General features: G+C 39.7%; 1 protein-coding gene and 1 gene segment (V, D, J or C); one reads left to right on the top strand and one right to left on the bottom strand.

Annotated features, from left to right (window-relative positions):
- LOC115508747 overlaps positions 1 to 14,294 on the bottom strand; it is a 240,454-nt gene that overhangs the window by 169,070 nt on the left and 57,090 nt on the right. The gene's annotated exons all lie outside the window — the stretch shown is intronic.
- The window catches only part of LOC115508749, a 31,371-nt gene that overhangs the window by 10,125 nt on the left and 6,952 nt on the right, over positions 1 to 14,294 (top strand). Inside the window, 3 exon segments of the C gene segment in view lie at positions 1,268 to 1,331; positions 7,279 to 7,608; positions 9,150 to 9,275. Of these exon segments, the coding sequence occupies positions 1,268 to 1,331; positions 7,279 to 7,608; positions 9,150 to 9,275 (520 nt within the window).

The raw sequence follows: 14,294 nt of genomic DNA, 5'->3' as shown, positions 1-14,294 counted from the left end.
ATATTAGAAACATGAAGCTGCATTTTTAATTCTGATACTTATTTACTCTTGTGTAGACTGACTTTTTTTCATCGTCTCTTTAGTTGAAAGTTTAACTAATAAAGGCTCATAATTTGTATTACTACTCATGCAGAAAACAGTCATGGCACTAAAATGGCCTCCTTCACCCCGTGTAAGTCATGTCGAATATGCATTTATTAAATTCTCAGTGTGAGTCTTAGGGTATTGCTATAAAATGACAAGTCCTTTCCACACCATTGCATTCAGTCTTCTTTCCGCATCAGCATCAAGTGCGCCGGAAATACTGACTCGGGCAGGACAGCTGGAGCAGGTGACATACAAGCGGGACTCGGCCGCATGACCCACAGCTACCTTTCCGTTCAGGCCAGGACAGCGGCAGAAAGACCAGACCAGACAGGATCCTCTGATGAGCAGCTCAGACTTTACGTCAGTACCCTGGAAACTCTTAGGGTAATTTCAAGTTCAAAGGAGCAGTCTTCCAGGAATAAATACGTTTAAGAGGTCACCTTTAAGATTTCAGACTCTGGAATAACTCATCTGGCTACTATCAGTTGGAATGGGGTTCTGGGAAGAATTTGCTTTATAATCAAACCAGATACCCACGCTTCAATATATAGAAAAAGCAATACCTATAAAAATGTTGAACACTCATTAATTAAACAATTATATTATTTTTATTTTTGTTCCTCTTTGAAAATTATAGAAATAGTAACCGTAAATTACACTCTAGGAAAAGAGCTGATATGATGCATGAAAACCTTTTAAAAAAAGAGATTTTGAAGGTTCAGGAAAATGTTGAGAAAAGGTAAAATCATACTCTCCAACTCGTGTGAGTGAAATGGAAAGACAGAACCAAGCCGCCCAGGCAGAGAGGGGTCAGTCCATCCATTCTTGACTGCGTTCATCTCTAATGGGATTGAGATTCATCTTTGTTTAGCGCTAGCAAGACCTACTTTTTATATTTATATAGATATTGAAAATATGGGCACAATTTTATTTTTTTAATATTTATTTATTTTTGAGAAAGAGAGAGAGAGAGCATGAGCAGGAGAAGGGCAGAGAGAGAGGGAGACACAGAATCCGAAGCACACTCCAGGCTCTGAGCTGTCAGCACAGAGCCTGACGTGGGGCTAGGACTCACAGACCCTGAGATCGGGTGCTTAACCAACTGAGCCACCCAGGCGCCCCTGGGCACAATTTTAGAAGGGGGCACAAAGGGAGATTTGTGTAAAAGCTTTTCAGACAGTGGAATGGGTATGGCTGGAAGAACCACAAAGTGTTCGGTCCTGGCACACTGCTCAGGGTTACAGGTAAATATTCTTTCATTCTTCTGTATAACATAGGGAGAGGAGGTGGGCGATGCAGGGGCGGAGGCCAGGGGCTGGTGCTGGCCCAGAATGCTAGGATTCGGTCCCAGTTTGGACACAAAGGGCAGCGGGATCCTTGGAGAGGTAGGTGATTGTTTCCCAGTCCTTGGGGGTAGTTGCTGCCTGAGCTCCCATGAATGACACTGACAAGGAGCTAACTTGCTAGAGCAACTGGGGGTCCCTGAGGGGTGGGCATGTTAGGTCCCTGTGGGATTTCTGTGCTGAAAGGTTTATAATGAAATTTGTGTGTCTTATTTATTTGATTCCAAAAATAAACAAAGGAAAGGAATGGACCAAAATTTGATAAACTTGTCATTTTGTCAGAAGGTGATTCATACCGGGTATGGACATATTTAACCGCACAAACATATCCAAGAATGTCATGAGCTGGGTTTGTGTTTTCTGAATCCAGGCTAGTAAATGTGTTCATTCTTCATTAGCCTTAGAGACGAAATTTTGCCTGAATGTGGGCAAACGTCTTACAGGGATGTTTCTAGCCTGCTAGATCGAGTGAAAAAAAAGTTTCAAAGAATTTTCACAAAGGTGGTAAAAATGTTGGCAAATTAAGAGAAATTACAGATTTTGGTTTCCTTAGGGGTCATGATCACAGGCACAAACAAATTCATAAATTGAAAAGCGACTTTCTGGTCTTCTTTTTTTCAACTGACCACATACTCAGTATAAATTCTAGAAATCCAGTGAAATAATGGTGAGACAGATATAAGTCATGAGGTGCTGAAAAATCTTTCATAGAAGAATGTGGTGCAGAGAAAAATGTGGACTGTGATTCTGGATCTATCACTTTCTGTGTAATCATCCATTTCATTCCATCCATTTATTCTGTCAATGTAACAACAGTGTCAAGTGGATGTTGTGAGGACTGAATGAAATTAAGTATGGAAATAGGTACCACATAGCTTGGGATACGGTCAGCGATTTAAGAAAAGTCAATGCTACAGAATTCAAATTACCACCCACTGGATGAAATCAGGAGTATAGAAAAATGTATTAATTAGTAGCTAGTCTACACATTACTTAAGAACAATTAGTATCTACAGAAACACTTTCAATTTCGAACTCATCGTTACGTGTATCTAAAAATGATTGGGTGTTCTAAGCATTACCTCAAATATTGTTAGCCTGAACGTAAGGTGATCTCTCATTTTCAGCAGAAATATCGAGATGTAAGATGGGACTATGTCACAACTTGGATGTATAAAATTATACTGATACACATATAAATCAAATACTCATTTAAAATATTTAATATCATGTTTGAAATATACCTACAAAGTAAAGATTATATCATTACAAACATCAATTGAGAAATACTGCCTTTTTTGCCCTCACATTTCATTACCAATTTTCTTCAGACTCTTCACATGCATCTAAAACGTATGCTTTGTAGAAAATTGCTGACTCATCACAATGTCTGTTTTAGGATCCTCTTACGAGATCACTAGATATTTTATTGGAAAAGACAATTACAAAATAAAAGCATTTTTTTCCATTTATTCTGTCATTCTATATATGTACAACATAAACATAAAAGTATAGAGACTTAAGTCTCAAGTATTATTTACCTAGGCCATATTAAACTTCTTTATTTTTTAACCAGTGCTGCCTCTAAAGTACATTAACTGAGTTTATTTCAGGTTGATATCTTGTCCAAATTATATGTTTGATCAAAGTAAAAGCACTAGAGGAATGTCTTTTAAAACGAGAGGTTGCCCAGGACTGACCTAATCATAAGGCAGCCCCTGCTTCCTGAGGCATAACTTCGGGAACAAAAGCTTCACCGTGTGCTCTGGCATTTCAGTGTGTTTGAATTCCACATGTTTTGTGTCTGTAGTGCAGAGTGAGATTAGCAAACATCTTCTCCCATTTTTCATGTCACCTTCAAAATTAGACCTTACTCAAGTATCAAGCTCTGGGACAGAAAGAGAAACCAGCTCTGGGTACCTGGGTGGCTTAGCCAGTTAAGCACCTGACTCTTGATTTTGGCTCACGTCTTGATCTCAGGGTCATGAGATGGAACCTTGCATGAGGCTCTATATTGAGCATGGAACCTGCTCAGGATTCTCTCTCTCCCTCTCTCTCCCTGCCCTTCCCCTGCTCGTGTGCTCACGCACTTTCTCTCTGCATCTCTCTTTCTCCCTAAATAAATAAACCTTTCGAAAAAGAAAAAGAAACAAGTTCTAATGCACCACTATTTCTCATTCATTTATACTGTGTATTTCCAAAATCAGTTTGAGAAGGCCTGAAATAAAATACGCAAGTACAGTTAGGCCACGAAATAAAAATGGAAGTCCAAAAGCACTAAGGAAAGAAGAAGGAAAAAAGGCCTGTGATGATCTAGCAAGAAACACAGGTACAGTTTTAAGTTCAATGTAGTAGAAAAATGTTGTGTAGTTGCATCCTTTTAATTCACTGAAAGGATGAAGCCCACCAAGTTTTCAGTTACGTTATGCTTCTCCCACCATAGAATTAGAAACAGACTTCAATGCCGGAGTCCTTTAGTAGGAATGTGAAGTGAAAGAGTGGGCATTGCCTTCCACGTCCATTTTATAAAATGAAGAAATGGTCTTTTTTTTTTTTTTTTTTTTTTTCTCAACGTTTATTTATTTTTGGGACAGAGAGAGACAGAGCATGAACGGGGGAGGGGCAGAGAGAGAGGGAGACACAGAATCGGAAACAGGCTCCAGGCTCTGAGCCATCAGCCCAGAGCCTGACGCGGGGCTCGAACTCACGGACCGCGAGATCGTGACCTGGCTGAAGTCGGACGCTTAACCGACTGCGCCACCCAGGCGCCCCGAAGAAATGGTCTTTAAACAAATGCATTTCATTGCTACAACTGCATCATTGCTTTGGAAACCATGACATTTAGTGTCATTCACAGTTAGTGACCTTCAGCAGACATGGTCATGCAGGTGACGGTCTAGGGATCTAATGCGACAATAGGAGACTTGGAGGACCAGGCAAGCCGCCATTGATCTCGTCATTCCATCATGAAGGCCCACGGTGGGAGATTCTAGCCAAACTTGGGTGATTATTCTCTGGCCTCAGTTTCTCAACTCATAAGGTGGGATAACAGGATGTATTCAGTCAGGAGTCATATAAAAATTAAATGAGAGACTGTGAATAAAGTACTTGGCATGTTGTCTTACACAAAATGGGTGCTGGATGGAGATTGCCCCATTTCTAACCTAAAGGGAGAATTGTATCCAGTATGGATGGTGGTCTGTAGCCGATCCTACTGACAAAGCAGAAATTCTCCAGAGGATTCAGCTGTACTTGTAACTGCTCCAATGGGAAGTTCCCTTGCTGTCCACGGATACACAAATAACTTGAATTTAGAGGTAGTTGCTTCTGTTTAATGGACTTTTCTTCCCTTACTTGGCAACAAAAATGAAATTACAATGTGGGGATTTTGGTATTTTTGTAGTTCTTCAATGTACTTTAAAGTTTTTATTTATTTACTTATGTTGAGAGAGAGAGAGAGAGAGAGAGAGAGAATGTGAGCTGAGCAAAGGAGGGGCAGAGAGAGCAGGAGAGAGAGAATCCCAAGCAGGCTCCACACTGACAGTGCTAGGCTTGCCTGGGGGCCCAATCCTATCAAATGTGAGATTGTTCCCTGAGCTGAAATCAGAAATCAGAGGCTCCACTGACAGAACCACCCAGGTGCCCCATATATACTTTAAATATTAATCCTTTATGTTAATTGATATCATCTCTAACATCAACAAGTTTGGGCTTCATACTTTTTTTTTAGTAGAAAAACAAACTTTTAAAATAGGGTTAGAAAAAAACGTAGAAATATAGCTAAAAATATAGTTAGTACTTTTAAATATGCTTGAAAATTCCATAAATTTGAAAGTCTTATTCACATATGAAATAGCTATAATTATTTAATAAAAGAAAAATTAGAAGGATAAAATAGAGGAATTTTGAATCAATATTAGTATGCAGGTTTGAAATATCACACTTAATTGAAAATACGGTTGCATTTGATTAATTTATGTAGAATTCACACTGCTTCATCTTAATAAAATATATAAAACTCAGGCAATTTACTTCTACTTTTTATTATGAATGTATATAAATGTATTGGATGAACTCATTTTGTAGACTGGTTTCTATTTTATGCACCATGGAAATGATTTTGACACTTCACTAAGTGTCAAAGAGAACGTTGAAAGAAAAACATGTAATATAATTACCCAAAATATAGGCGCTAACCGTATATAACCAAGTACACAAGTTAATGCTCAGTTAACTATCACATTGAGAAAGCTGTGAAAGTTCAAGATTCCTTCTATCCTGAAAAGAAGGAACTTCAGAAATCTAGCTAAGGAAAAGAGGCAGGAGGCAAGCATCGTGTCTCACCATTCGGACATTGAGCAGGTTACTCATTTGATTTTCAAGTTCTTTACTATAATGAGTCACAAATATTCCTATAAAAAATGAAACTTCCTAAGATGAAAGCTAGATTATTTAATGCATTGACTAGAGTCTAAAATTATGTAAATATTGTGTACAATTAAATCATTAACCTTGTTTCAAATAAGATAACTTTTTAAATTAAAATCCACGTATATAGTTGGTGACACATAGAGTATCTTACTATTATGATCAATAAAATACTACTTGCACTATAAGCAAGATATACAAAGTTAAAGCAAATATATTACGGTCTCATTCTATATACAGCATGAGTAAAATGCTCCTCATTGTTTGCTTGCTGATTTAGCATAAAAATTAGATTTGCTGCACAGGCAGAAATTCTCAAGAATATTTTTTCCTTTTCTTCTCAAAGGAGAAGTCCAATTCTTTTCTTACGAAGTTGCCAATAAAATTATTATTCTAACTCCAAACTAGTCCAAAATAAAAATGAGTAAAACGTTTGTGTTTCAGTTGGAAATCAAACAGGAAAGTGTTCTACTATTTATAATTTCACTCACTAAATTAACAATAAATGTATAATCAAGTAACATTCCAACATTCAAGTGACATGCTCTTGACAACTCTGATGTTTTGATATATTTTTTGACATTATGTCTACAGGAAACTCTAGAACCATAACTGTTAACATTATGCCAGTTACATATGTTCAGCAGGTGAAATCAAAGAGAATTGTGGGATACTCCAATAAGTTCAGCAGGCTTGTAGGGCAGATTCAAATTTGGGGGGAGATGTTAAGCATCAAAGTTTAGTCTTCTGGTCATGCTTCGACTTCAAATGAAATTCCAAAATAAAATGTGCTTTTAGTAAACATTTCCTTAAAGAAAAACAAAGTTCTGAATAGTGAATTACTTGGTAAGATTAATGTAAGGGCATTTCTGAAAATAATCAGAAATTTTTTTTTAAATAAAAAATTTGGAACTATTGCCACTTTGTCTCTAAATTAAAGACATTGTAGATCATTGAGAGGTGCAGCTTTAAACATTGTCCTACTCAAAATCCTGACATGGTACAGATGTGAGAGCAAGGTATCTATAAAATCAGAAATCAAGGAGAACTCAGTATCAGAAGTGGGCAAGAGATCCTTATTTGAAGATAAAAAGTCAACTTGATAGATTTTCAAGTATGCCTAGAAATACATTCCCATTCAAACAAGTGACTGTATTGTCTAACAAAATTCCATGTTTTAATCCAGACTCTGCCACTTAGTAATTGTGACTCTGAGCAAATTACATAACCTGTTGAACCTCTTTTCCCATAGAAACTAAGAAAGTAAGCAACTCATAGCCCACTGTGGAGGAAGGGCCACTGTAAGCACTAACTCTATGGTAACTTTTCCTTCCTTTTACTATGTGTGGCAGTGGTTCCAAACCACACAGGTTTGTGCTTCTCTCATAATAGTTTTATGCTATTCCATTTTCTCCCACAGATAAAAGTCCTGATGAGGACACTTCCCCCAAGCCCACAATTTTTCTTCCTTCAGTTGCTGAAAGAAAACTTCATAAGGCTGGAACATATCTTTGTCTTCTTGAGGATTTTTTCCCTGATGTTATCAAGATAGATTGGAAAGAGAAAAATGGCAGAGCAATTCTGAAATCCCAGCAGGGAAACACAATGAAGACGAAGGACACATACATGAAATACACCTGGCTGACCGTGAGTGAAGAGTCAATGGGTAAAGAACACAAATGTGTCATCAGACATGAGAAGAATAAAGGAGGCGTTGATCAAGAGATTCTGTTTCCTTCAATAAACACAGGTATGTGCATGTACACATGACTATAACTTCCCAGAACCCTATTTTTCCGTAATGGAATACACATTTTCTGTCAAGAATTAATGGAAAACAAGCAAATAGAAATCCTTCCTTAGTGTTATTGGTTTTAATAGTAGCAAAAATGTCCTGTTATTTCCCCATAGAATTAAAATAGTATGGGCTTTAGAACATACGAAGAAAAGAAAAAGACTATGGCTCATTGTTATAGCCTTTCTCACCTGTTTATCACCCAAAAATGAAGGTCACAGTGATGTTTTTTTAGTGTCATTGAATGGATTAAATGAAACAATACACATAAAAACACCTAGCAACCCCACACACCATAAATGCTCAAAAACAGAGGGTACTTTTGATAATCTTACTTGATCAGGAAATAAGAATAATTATACATCTTTGAGGAATGTTCTACTCAGCAAAGTCCCTCTCACTTCAATCCTGCTCTACTCAAATTATAACCCATAAACAATGAGTTGTAGGTGACAAAGTGCTGTTCATTTGATGGAGCCAGCTCGCAGCTCAACAAAAATAGTAATTTGGTTGCTGACGTTTTAGTATGTTTCTCAGGTTTGAATTTTACACACCACCGTTAGGTGAAATTTGGTAAGTAAGATTGTGTGAGGCTAGTCTGTACAAACATTCTTCCATTCTCCACAATGAACGTATTTCTACCCCTGGGAAATGCTGCCCAGCAAACACTTACTGCAGTATGAGCGTGCGCCAGGCCTGGGAGGGATGCAGGACAGACCACTGTCCCAAGGAAGATCATTACAGTAGAGCAAGTATACTTTTCCTAATCACTCAGGGTCACTCATGATTCTGGCATGGTGTCCCAGAGGAACCCCATTGGTGCAGATGCTGGACATATTTAGACCATGTGGGCAGCTGAATGTGCCCTGAATGTGCCCTGTGCCATGTGATCCAGCAGCTCTCTGGACTCAGAAGTCAAGTCCTGAGCATTGACATAATAGACCAAGGCCCCCGAGGGCCCACTGAACAGAACCAGTTTATACTTTTCCCTATGGTTAACAAGCACTTTTTAAGCCACAGGGCAAAAGCAACAAGACATGTGATAGACTCAATATACGAGTCTAAAATTCTGAAGTCAGCCTTTGTCTTCTTGTGCCTGTTAGAAAGAAAACCACAGACCCACAATGGCAACAATTAGCTTAAACCCCAAGTCACTATAGCAAGACTTAATACCACCTAACCCAAGCGCACCCGGACCCCCCGGAACAGTGACCTTTAACTAGTGGACATGGGAATTTCCCAGTCAGCACTAGGAAGTTTTCCTGATTGACTCCTACCATTCCCCTTTGGTGGGTGACCTTGCCTAAAACAATGGATTCTTTGCTAATAATTTCCTTTTCTCCATCCCTCTCTATTGTTAATGGCGTTTCCTTTTCTATAATCCTAGAGGTCCCCTCTACGTGCTAGATGGGCTGCTGCCTGAGTCATAAGTCACTTGATTAATACAGCCATTAGCTCTTTAACATTTAGTTGGTTGAAATTTTGTCCTTCAACAGATTTGGTGGCAGTGACAGGATCTGAAGTGGACATCCACGGGCATTTAGAGACAACGCGAAACACAAGGGTGGTAACTGTGAACCCTTGGAGTTCACTATATTCCTCACCGCTTTCAAGGGCTATAGGTGAGTTCTTCCTGGTTCTGAGCTCCACTCTCTTTGCCTTCAGTCTCCTGATCTAATTGGCCTTCCCTTCCAGGGCGGGTCAGCTTGGGCTGGGAGAGGGTTATGCCCGGAGCCCAAGTTGAGCTGGCATATTTGGAGCCCAGCTGAGCTGGCAGAAGCGTCCACCAGAAGCCAGGCCACTAACCTTTCAGACCACAGTTCCCGAAGTGGAAACCTTAGCAGGGTTCCAGGAGAATTGTTGGTGGTACACACAGAGCCTTCTTGTGGGCAGAACAAAGTAGCATCTCTTAGACACCCCCCCATACACGAAGGTGCACATAACTGCTTTTCTGGTTTTGTGGAGATAAAGGCTACTGCTAACAGGTATCACAGAGATGGAAAAGCCACAAAATCGGCGGGCACAGGTCACACATTTAAAGGCTGTTAGAATGAAAAAGAATGAAATCTTGTCATTTGTGACAACATGGATGGCACTAGAGTATATACTATGCAAAGCGAGATAAGTCAGACAAAGACAAATATTGTATGATTTCACTCATTGGTGGAATTCAACAGAACACATGAGCATAAGGGAAGGGAAGGGAAGGAAAAATAAAATAATATAAAAACAGAGGGGGAGGCAAACCATAAGAGACTCTTAAACACAGAGAACAAACTGAGGGTTGCCAGAGGGGAGGTGGGGGGGGGGATGGGCTAATGGGTGATGGGCATGAAGGAGGGCACGGGATGAGCACCGGGTGTTACATGTCAGTGATGAATCACTGGGTTCTACTGGAACCAATGCTACTATGTGTTAACCAGCTTGAATTTAAATTAAAAAAATAATAATAAAGCCTGAGGAACAATAAGCAAACAAACAAACACTGTTAGAATGCTCACTGTCTCAGGAACACTCCCCTGATAGTACAAGTTGCCCAGGGGATGGGTCGGATCAAGCACTAAGTCACCCATCAACCTCAAGAAAATTTCCACACAAAGAGCTAGCTACTATGTAAAACACACACAACCGCAACTCAGGGCACATCCCTTTTAGGTGTTAGTTTGGCTCCAAGAAGCCCAAAGTTTTAGCTGACGGGACCCTGAAACTCTAAAGAGTCAAGTCCACCACCTTCTGGTGCACCTGCTTATTTTACTAACAGCTATAGTCCGGGAACGTACAGATATCTAGCAAAAATGGCAAAATCTGGGGCGCCTGGGTGGCGCAGTCGGTTAAGCGTCCGACTTCAGCCAGGTCACGATCTCGCGGTCCGTGAATTTGAGCCCCGCGTCAGGCTCTGGGCTGATGGCTCAGAGCCTGGAGCCTGTTTCCGATTCTGTGTCTCCCTCTCTTTCTGCCCCTCCCCCATTCGTGCTCTGTCTCTCTCTGTCCCAAAAATAAATAAACATTGAAAAAAAAAATTAAAAAAAAAAAATGGCGAAATCTTACCACGCTCCTTTGTGTCCTGTGGAACTGGCTTGGTAACCATCATGTTGGAGACCCCAAAGTAAAGTGGGACACAAAAACGCCTACACCTCATTTTCGGCTACTTATGAATGGACAGAAGTGTGGGTTAACTCCATTCAAGTCTAGGGTCCCCTGCTGCCAGCCCTCAGGGGAATTACGACCTAGAAATACAATGGCCATAATTAGGAACATTCCAATTAGATAAGGTTATTTAAGAATTTCCAACTAGGTAAGATCATTTAAGAAGTGCCCTTAAAAGCAAGGGTACTCAAATTAAACAGAATAGGAACACCTCCATTAATTGGCAAGCAGAAGGTTTGAAAGGTTTAAAATGCCAAAGTAATTTCAGGTGCCTGGGTGGCTCAGTCAATTGAGTGCCTGACTCTTGCTTTCAGCTCAAGTCATAATTTCCAGGTCATGGGCCCCGAGTTGGGCTCAGCACTGGGCATGCAGCCTTGCTTAAAAATTTCTCTCTCCCTCTGCTCCACTACCTGCTTCTGCTTTCTCTCTCTCTCTCTCTCTCTCTTTCTCTCTCTCATTATAAATAGATGAAAGAAAGAAAGAGAAAGAAAGAAAGAAAGAAAGAAAGAAAGAAAGAAAGAAAGAAAGAAAGAGGGAAAGCAAGCGAGCCAAGTTAGTTTCATTGAAACATTGATTGCAAAAGGCTATGGAAAATTAAAGATGGAAGAGGTACCCAAAACAAAAGGCTGACATAACTCCTCCTTCTCCTCTCTTTGCTCCTTTGAAGACTGATTTCTAGTCTGAAATGTTTTCCCACTCAAAAAGACTACACAGCCATAAAGAGGAATCTGCCAAATTAAAGGCCTTACAGACATCCCTATCTCTACCTTCAAAGGAGGGCCCCCAATGAGACCTTCCCAGGGGTGATGAAACTAGATGATTTTCTGGTAAGCCACCCTCTTAAACAGCAAAGTGCAAATTCTGGTAAATACTGGGGCCTGCAGACGAGGTCCTGAAAAAACTGCCAGAAGCTAGTGAAGGGTGGAAACTCAGCAGAATCAGTTTCTTCTGAATCTCTGCCCAGTGCTTGGTCAGAGAGGATAAGAAAATTTCCTGTTGTCCCACCCTTTCCAAATCCACACCCATTGCTTATGGATCCTTTCTCTCCCAGAGACAGCCGTTGCCTCCTTGCTGGTATCATCCTGCACCACTGCTCTTAGCTCTCTGCCTGCTTGGGACGTGCGGCTGTGGGTTCCCTTCCTCTGGCTGTCACTGTGGGTGATCCTGGATCTGGGGGGGGTAGTATCCTTAGCTCCCTCTCTGGGGACCCATCTTACACCCAAGGGGAGTTATTCCATCTGCCAGGAATACTTAAAACTGAGGGAAAGAAGCACCCAGAGGGAAAGAAGCAAATTAAGGCTCATGAGCTTGGATAGGTTCGGTCAACCTGTGATGTCATTTCACAAAAATCCAAGTCTTTGAGACACTGAGAGCAGCTGTCTTGACAAATGTGAACAGAACGAGAAATGCAGCTCTTGGGTCAATCCAGAGTTCCCCTGTCCCTTCACCCAACCCCACACTTCTCCTAGTTCCAGAAAAGGGCTTATAGATGGTTGGCTTTAGGAAAGCAAAGTCCTTCTTGCAGGAACCTGCATTCTTTCTCTGTCCTCAAAGTGATCCATCTGATCACGTCTTTTAAATGTAAACACAGCCCACAAGTGCCTGGGACTGAGGGAAACTAAGGGAAAGAGGCCTTTTTAAAATACAATCTGCTAAAGGGCTCCTGTGCCTAAACCCTGGCTCAGTGTCCTTCGTAGTTCCAGGGACACATACAAACCTTAACACTTTCTCCATAAATGTCTCCATGAATGTCAGTGACTCCAGGGTCTTTGCAGCGATCTGTGTGTCCACAAATACACGTCATCAATGTGAGATATTTTTCTCTCTGGACAGTATTGTCAAAATTAGTTTGCAAAGAGCTCCATTTCTTTGGTTTGAACTAAAACACTTTCAAGGATTGGGCATTCTAAACATCTCAGAAAGATAGAAACTAACCAAATGTGTTTTGACTTCACATGATCTGGGCAAATATTTGGTTGTTGGTTCAGTAAAATAGGAATGTCTTTAGAGTTATCAGCGCTAAAATTAAAACTTTCACGTGCCTGGGTTTACTAAAAATCGAAAAAATAGGTGTGATCTCTGTTACAAAATGTTAAAGAAAATAGCTTGGGAGAATGATGGACTTTGTTGTCTCATAAAAGTTTTACGGGTAATCTCAGCAAAACTGCTAAGAACCAGCAAATTGAATACACGTAAATAAAGTGAAAAATTTTAAATGCATTTTTAAATAGTCTCCCAAATCTTTTTGGTAACCTAAAACATTAATGTTTTGCTGAGTCAGGTCAAATGTTAAGTTACACTCTTCAATATCTAGATCATTTCCCAGTAAGAAAAAATACCAAATTATTAGTTAATAATTAGCTAATTATTAGTTAACTAATTGTTAATTAATTTGTTAATTATTAGTTAATAAACATAGGTTTATCTACTTTGGGCTTCTTTATTGCAGAGAAACTGATGATAAATTTGGGACTGTTTGTAAACGTATTTTGTTTATGTTTTGCTGGTTAACAGTTCATAATTGCTTGCATTTTGTTTTCATTAAAAATGAAGGTTTCTAAGAGTTAAAGACTTTAACAGATGTAATTAAACTAGTGTAAATGATAAGGGAAACAACTCAGAATGTGAGGAAATTAAGATGTGTATTTTTAGTAAGAAAAAGTTTGAATAATCGATATAGATAGATAGGGGTTTTTTTAAGTTTATTTATTTGGAAAGACAGAGATAGTGAGCAAGTGGAGAAAGGGCAGAGACAGAAGGAGAGAGAGAATCCCAAGTGAGCTACATGCTGTCAGCACAGAGCCTGAAGAGGGGCTTGATCTCAGGAACCCTAAGATCATGACTTGAGCCAAAATCAGGAGTTGGATGCTGAACCAACTGAGCCACCCAGGCACCCGTGAAATATATTTTTTGAGGGGGAAAAGGATTTTCTCTTAAACAAGCCTGGTTATCTAAAGAGGGCAAACTCAGGACAATATCTGAATGTAAAAGAAAAAGTTGTAAAAGGTTTACAAAAAGGGGATGTTTAGAAAGGAATGTTACGTGTGGTCAGGACCGACTAAGATTGGAATGAAAAATTTTCAAATCATAAGTTACTAGGTACAGCATTACAGTTTGGTTTTCTCATTGTCAAAGGACAAGGGTTTTTTTGGGGTTTTTAGGTTTGTTTGTTTTCTTTGGAGTTTTGGTCTGCTTAAGTCTCTTTGACCTGGAACATTCCAAAGAATTTGCTGAACTAATTTGCCTTATTTGATATGTTAAATCACATGGGAACCATTGTCAAATAAAAATTCAGACTAAGTTTTCTTTATGTTGCATTTATAAGATTGGGGCACATGTAGCTAAAGTCCATGTGGTTCTCCAAAAAATGTCCCTCATTGCCAGACTTCGCTGTCCTGATGTGTAACACGGCACAAGTCACTTCTGAATCATAGAAATTAAAGTGGGAAAACAACATCAGTGTATTCAAGAAAGAGTCTGGGCTAAGGGAAAAA

The sequence above is a fragment of the Lynx canadensis genome, chromosome A2 (genome assembly GCF_007474595.2).
Source record: "Lynx canadensis isolate LIC74 chromosome A2, mLynCan4.pri.v2, whole genome shotgun sequence".
In the NCBI taxonomy this organism is placed as follows: Eukaryota; Metazoa; Chordata; class Mammalia; order Carnivora; family Felidae; genus Lynx; species Lynx canadensis.
The sequence above is the reverse complement of the archived record's forward strand: the minus strand, read 5'-3'. Positions and strand labels throughout refer to the sequence as shown.